Source organism: Notolepis coatsorum (assembly GCF_963971535.1).
Source record: "Notolepis coatsorum genome assembly, chromosome: 3".
Taxonomy (NCBI): domain Eukaryota; kingdom Metazoa; phylum Chordata; class Actinopteri; order Aulopiformes; family Paralepididae; genus Notolepis; species Notolepis coatsorum.
The window spans coordinates 205,278,463-205,285,638 of record NC_140167.1 but is presented as its reverse complement, the minus strand read 5'-3'; the positions used below and the strand labels follow the sequence as shown (position 1 = coordinate 205,285,638).

Genomic DNA, 7,176 nt, shown 5'->3' with positions numbered 1-7,176 from the left:
ATTATATAATATATATCTTCTAGATAGATAGAAAACTTTATTGCCATTTCATCACATGGTTGATTGGGATTTGTCTTGGTGCCAAACATACAGTATACAGTATAAAAACATACAATATAAAAAAACTTTATTTGGGTGTAAGAGCTCATAATGAAATACCCAACAAATCAAAAGCATTACAGTGTATAGATTAGAAGCCTTTATATAAATAAGATAAAAAGGGATATGAAGGTAGTTACATTGTGGCTTGGTGACACGGTGGTGTAGTGGTTAACACTGTCGCCTCACAGCAAGAAGGTCCAGGGTTCGATTCCAGCTTGGAGACCAGGTTTCCATAATGCCAGGTACCCAGGTGGGATATCTCCCGGGCCTTTCTGTGTGGAGTTTGCATGTTCTCCCCGTGCTCGCAAGGGTTTCCCCCCGATAAGATAAACCCAATGGAAAAACATGCACAACAACAGATCGCTAACGCTGTGGCGTCCTTGACGAAGACGGACAGGAGCACTTGGATTGGTCCCCAAGCGCGGCTCACGTTGACGCCTGTCTGCTCCCGGCTGCCCTTGGGGGGGAAGGACGACGGGATGGGTAATCGCAGAGACGAATCGCATCAGCGATTCTAAAGAGACAATGCATGCGTGTGTGTTCCGGTGTGTGTGCTAAAAACTAACCGCTGTGTGTGTACCGCTAAAACATTGAGTGTCGTTGCATGCCGAATAAAGACCTCTGCAACAGGTCCTGCATTATTATTATAATCTCAAATCTCAGTGGCTCATTTATTTATTTGATCTATTAATTCACTAACTCACTATCTTTATAACTTTTTCCTGGTTAAATATTAATGATAAAACATAACCATTGGCACATGGTAGGCTACCTGGCATAGGAAAAAAGCAGCTATTGAGGTGTTTTGATTTATCGCCAAGCGGTGCCAAATAAAAACTCTAAAAATGATATCTAAGCAGACTGAATTAGGAATGGCTATGATGGGATGTAACACATTTAATGAGGCATGTTGGTTATTTAGGTGTAGTAAGTTGAAACTCTTACTGCAAAATGAACTGGGACTCAGTTGGCAAAAGGGGCTATTAGCTCAGAAACATATTCTGCAGTCAGACATACTGTAGAGGGGGTGGTGGATGTTGCAGCTGGCACATTCAAGGGCTTGCCTCGCTGATCTATTTACATTTTATGAAAATAGTCTGTAGTCATGTAAATAATGTTACTGCAAACGTATAATCACTGTTACAAATCTTTGGTAAAAGGTGCCAGAAACTGAAATCTTTCTCTCTCACTCAGACTGATTTGCAAGACATCCTGTGCATCAGTATTGAATATCCACATGTGTGTGTGTGTGTGTGTGCCTCTTTGTGTTTTAAATGACCAGTTCAAGGTTGAATTCCTTGAGTGTGTTCATTTGAGGCTTTTGTTTCAGTCTCAGTAGTTTAATCATTGGCCTGATTAATTAAAGATGAAAGATGAAATTAAACTGGACGTTGCACACATTGACAATGTCGTCATGCAGCGATACACACATGCGATGGGTGGCACACACACAGGAACACACACATGCAATTATTTTGGGTCGCCGATGAGATTGAGTCTCTGCACTTGACCCATCCCGTTGTCCTTCCCCTCGAGGGCAGCCGGGAGCAGACACGGGCTGCGGCGTGGGGCCGAGCCCGCGGACCGATCCAAGTGCTCCTGTCCGTCTTTGTCAGGGACATGACAGCATTAGCGATCTGTTCTGCATGTTTTTACATTGGGTTTATATTCTGGAGGGGAAACCCTTGCGAGCACAGAGGGGGAGAGCAAACTGCACACAGAAAGGCCCGGGAGATACCCCACCTGGGTACCTGGCCACGCGGCATCCTGGTCCCCAAGCGGGAATCGAAGCCTGGACCTTCTAGCTGTGAGGGTACAGTGTTAATCACTACACCACCGTGCAGGGGAGCTGTTGTTTTGGGCCAATCAGATATATTTGGCTGTGGAAAACCTTTGTTGCATGTGCATGGGTTTGAAAAGTGATGCAGAGCTTGCTCTATTTCTGCTGGGCAGGTAAACTCCCTTTTGCCAATTTCTCAGAAGTTGCCTACTGCAGCTTTAGCGATAGAAAACCTTTAATGTTCCAATACACTTTTGCTTATAGGGTGTGAGGCTCTGTTGCTATATGTTTGATAGACCCGATGGCATTTTTCATTCAAACATTATGGATTTAATTTCCTCGGACTCATAAAAGGTTGTCAGTCAGGTTGATGTTTTGAATACATTGGGGGTAATGTAAAACAACATTCAACGTGCAATCTAATGACACATTCAACATTTCACATCAAGAGAAAAATAAGCAATGAAATCTTTGCAGAAATATTTTATTACGAGATTTTTTTTTACAGAGCAGCGTTACTGATTTACATTAAAGGGGACATATTATGTTATTATTATCCGTTGAACAAGTTTAAATGACTTCCTTGAATCTGTGGAACATGTTGTAATTTGTATTTATTTATTTTCTAGCACCTTGTTTTGAACAGTATTTATGGTGGTATAGCACACGTCACCTTTCTTTTTTTCTTTACTATTTCCTTCCCTGCCTGGCTACTGTAACAGTCACAAATATGCCTATTATATTTTCTTTATTATTTAGTTGCAGTGCCATGTTTTGGTCACTAAGTGGCGCTCCTTGTTTGTACTTGATGTAGCCATAGATACAACTAGATGACTCATCCGCGCTGCTGGCCAATGGAGACCGACGTTGCCACATGGCGGCCATCTTGCATAGGTGGAGCACGCCCACTCATATCTATATCTATGGTGCACACAGCCAGACACGTTACACTACCGCACACCCAAGAGTAAAAACTGTTTACAAACAGTACATTAGAGAAACATTGTTCCTGGCTCCAAAAAGCATAGTTAATTAATTCATCAAAGCTAATTCATCCCGTTGTGTCATCATCGAGGGGAAGCAATTCTGAACTGTTTTTTTTTTGGCAAATTATTTCCCCCCAGCACCATAAATAACATTTCAGGCCAAATTCATACAAAGACTAATAGGCAAACCTAATCTCCATAATATGCCCCCTTTAGATACGATATCAACCTGCAGCTTAATCCGAGCAGTAAAACAGTCTATGTTACTTATCCATAAATTCCCCAATAATCCATGTTATAGTCATTATTATAATATATTAACCAGCCGCGCACGAGTACAACAACGGCTAATATGATCCATAACATAACAATAGGCTCATAGTAGGGGTGTAACGATGCGACCTCACGATTAATTTCGATTACGATTATTCAGGCAACGATTCAATGCATCATGAAATCTCTTCATTTGACCACGATTTGATTCGATTCGATTCGATACATTTTCTATCAGTTAATTCCCCCAAAAAAATTTGAATACACAAATGTGGCTGGGGGAACTGATTCACTCAGCATGAATGCACTATAGGTCAATAAAAACAATACACAAAAAAAAAATATCATACATTTTTTACATTTTTTTATTTCGATTAATTTCGATTATAATCCATTCTAACATTTTCAAATCGATGCAGTTGAATCGTCCCATTGGAATCGATGCATTTCGATTAATCGATGCATCGTTACACACCCCTAGCTCGTAGCAATAAAGTACTAGTGTTATTCCAGCGTGGGTTCGGTGCCTCTCTCAATGGGTGCGAGCGGGCGCGGAGCAGATGTACGTGTGTTCTGATTCTGTAGAGCAGCTGCTGGGAGTCCATGTTCTGGGATCCTGCACCAACACACAGGTGCTGCCGTCAGAAGCAGCACTCTCGGCCCGGCGCGCCGCCCTGCCCTCCTTCAGTCTGGAGAAGGCCAGCGAGCGGCCGTCGGCCCAGGCCCAGTGTCCCGCGCCCCCAGAAAGCCCTGCCGATGGGAAACACGTGGGAAACATGGAGTCAGAGTGAAGAAGAAAAGGCTAAATGGAATATTCTGTGGTCAAGAGTTTTGTGTTTTGAAACCCTTACCGATCCAAAATGGCTTCCTCCCTGCAAACTTCCACAACCAGGTCATGTCCTTTTTGGAACGCACACTTGTCAGGTTGCTGTCAGATCTGACAAAGATTGTTAGAAAAAAATAAGCATTAGTGCATAGTTGGTGCATTTTGGAGTAAACTGTAAAAAAAATATGCGAGGTGCACATTGGGCATATCTCCAGTTGGTTTCATGGATTATCATAGATTATATATCCAGCTGTTGGTTTCATGGATTACTGTGTGTATTGCCAAACATTATCATGTGCAAAATAGCTATTTGAGGTCAAGAATCTTCTACTGTATGTATAGGTTTAATCCACACAAATTACAACCTTTTCGTTTCGACCTAAAGCCCTGTGGTTGTTATTACCAGACAGGACATGTAGTATCTTACAGTAGTGTACATGTATTACCAGACAGGACATGTTAGTATCTTACAGTAGTGAACATGTATTACCAGACAGGACATGTTTGTATCTTACAGTAGTGAACATGTATTACCAGACAGGACATGTTTGTATCTTACAGTAGTGAACATGTATTACCAGACAGGACATGTTAGTATCTTACAGTAGTGAACATGTATTACCAGACAGGACATGTTTGTATCTTACAGTAGTGAACATGTATTACCAGACAGGACATGTTTGTATCTTACAGTAGTGTACATGTATTACCAGACAGGACATGTTAGTATCTTACAGTAGTGTACATGTATTACCAGACAGGACATGTTAGTATCTTACAGTAGTGAACATGTATTACCAGACAGGACATGTTTGTATCTTACAGTAGTGTACATGTATTACCAGACAGGACATGTAGTATCTTACAGTAGTGAACATGTATTACCAGACAGGACATGTTTGTATCTTACAGTAGTGTACATGTATTACCAGACAGGACATGTTAGTATCTTACAGTAGTGTACATGTATTACCAGACAGGACATGTTTGTATCTTACAGTAGTGAACATGTATTACCAGACAGGACATGTTTGTCTCTTACAGTAGTGTACATGTATTACCAGACAGGACATGTAGTATCTTACAGTAGTGAACATGTATTACCAGACAGGACATGTTTGTATCTTACAGTAGTGAACATGTATTACCAGACAGGACATGTTTGTCTCTTACAGTAGTGAACATGTATTACCAGACAGGACATGTTTGTATCTTACAGTAGTGAACATGTATTACCAGACAGGACATGTAGTATCTTACAGTAGTGAACATGTATTACCAGACAGGACATGTTTGTATCTTACAGTAGTGAACATGTATTACCAGACAGGACATGTTTGTATCTTACAGTAGTGAACATGTATTACCAGACAGGACATGTTTGTATCTTACAGTAGTGAACATGTATTACCAGACAGGACATGTTTGTATCTTACAGTAGTGAACATGTATTACCAGACAGGACATGTAGTATTTTACAGTAGTGAACATGTATTACCAGACAGGACATGTTTAATGTTTGTATCTTACAGTAGTGAACATGTATTACCAGACAGGACATGTTAGTATCTTACAGTAGTGAACATGTATTACCAGACAGGACATGTTAGTATCTTACAGTAGTGAACATGTATTACCAGACAGGACATGTTAGTATCTTACAGTAGTGAACATGTATTACCAGACAGGACATGTTTAATGTTTGTATCTTACAGTAGTGAACATGTATTACCAGACAGGACATGTTTAATGTTTGTATCTTACAGTAGTGAACATGTATTACCAGACAGGACATGTTTGTATCTTACAGTAGTGAACATGTATTACCAGACAGGACATGTTTGTATCTTACAGTAGTGAACATGTATTACCAGACAGGACATGTTTGTATCTTACAGTAGTGAACATGTATTACCAGACAGGACATGTTTGTATCTTACAGTAGTGAACATGTATTACCAGACAGGACATGTTTGTATCTTACAGTAGTGAACATGTATTACCAGACAGGACATGTTTGTATCTTACAGTAGTGAACATGTATTACCAGACAGGACATGTAGTATCTTACAGTAGTGTACATGTATTACCAGACAGGACATGTTTGTATCTTACAGTAGTGAACATGTATTACCAGACAGGACATGTTTGTATCTTACAGTAGTGAACATGTATTACCAGACAGGACATGTTTGTCTCTTACAGTAGTGAACATGTATTACCAGACAGGACATGTTTGTATCTTACAGTAGTGAACATGTATTACCAGACAGGACATGTTTGTATCTTACAGTAGTGAACATGTATTACCAGACAGGACATGTTTGTATCTTACAGTAGTGAACATGTATTACCAGACAGGACATGTAGTATTTTACAGTAGTGAACATGTATTACCAGACAGGACATGTTAGTATCTTACAGTAGTGAACATGTATTACCAGACAGGACATGTTTAATGTTTGTATCTTACAGTAGTGAACATGTATTACCAGACAGGACATGTTTGTCTCTTACAGTAGTGAACATGTATTACCAGACAGGACATGTTTGTATCTTACAGTAGTGAACATGTATTACCAGACAGGACATGTTAGTATCTTACAGTAGTGTACATGTATTACCAGACAGGACATGTAGTATCTTACAGTAGTGAACATGTATTACCAGACAGGACATGTTTGTATCTTACAGTAGTGAACATGTATTACCAGACAGGACATGTTTGTATCTTACAGTAGTGAACATGTATTACCAGACAGGACATGTTTGTATCTTACAGTAGTGAACATGTATTACCAGACAGGACATGTTTGTATCTTACAGTAGTGAACATGTATTACCAGACAGGACATGTTTGTATCTTACAGTAGTGAACATGTATTACCAGACAGGACATGTTTGTCTCTTACAGTAGTGAACATGTATTACCAGACAGGACATGTTTGTATCTTACAGTAGTGTACATGTATTGGCAGACAGGACATGTTTGTATCTTACAGTAGTGAACATGTATTACCAGACAGGACATGTTTGTATCTTACAGTAGTGAACATGTATTACCAGACAGGACATGTAGTATCTTACAGTAGTGAACATGTATTACCAGACAGGACATGTTTGTATCTTACAGTAGTGAACATGTATTACCAGACAGGACAAATCTCTAGCTACTCCTGTTTCTTCAGTTCAGCTCAGACAAGAACCTC

At 40.0% G+C, this 7,176-nt stretch overlaps 1 protein-coding gene across 1 annotated transcript in view; it reads right to left on the bottom strand.

The window, feature by feature from the left end:
• Nucleotides 1-4,072: 4,072 nt before the first annotated feature.
• LOC311226146 (FRAS1-related extracellular matrix protein 1-like) overlaps nt 4,073-7,176 on the bottom strand; it is a gene marked incomplete at its 3' end in the record, with an annotated part of 90,177 nt that continues 87,073 nt past the window's right edge. The window contains exon 13 of the mRNA XM_084311520.1: nt 4,073-4,078. Within this exon, the coding sequence (XP_084167646.1) occupies nt 4,073-4,078 (6 nt within the window). The remainder of the gene's footprint in view (nt 4,079-7,176) is intronic.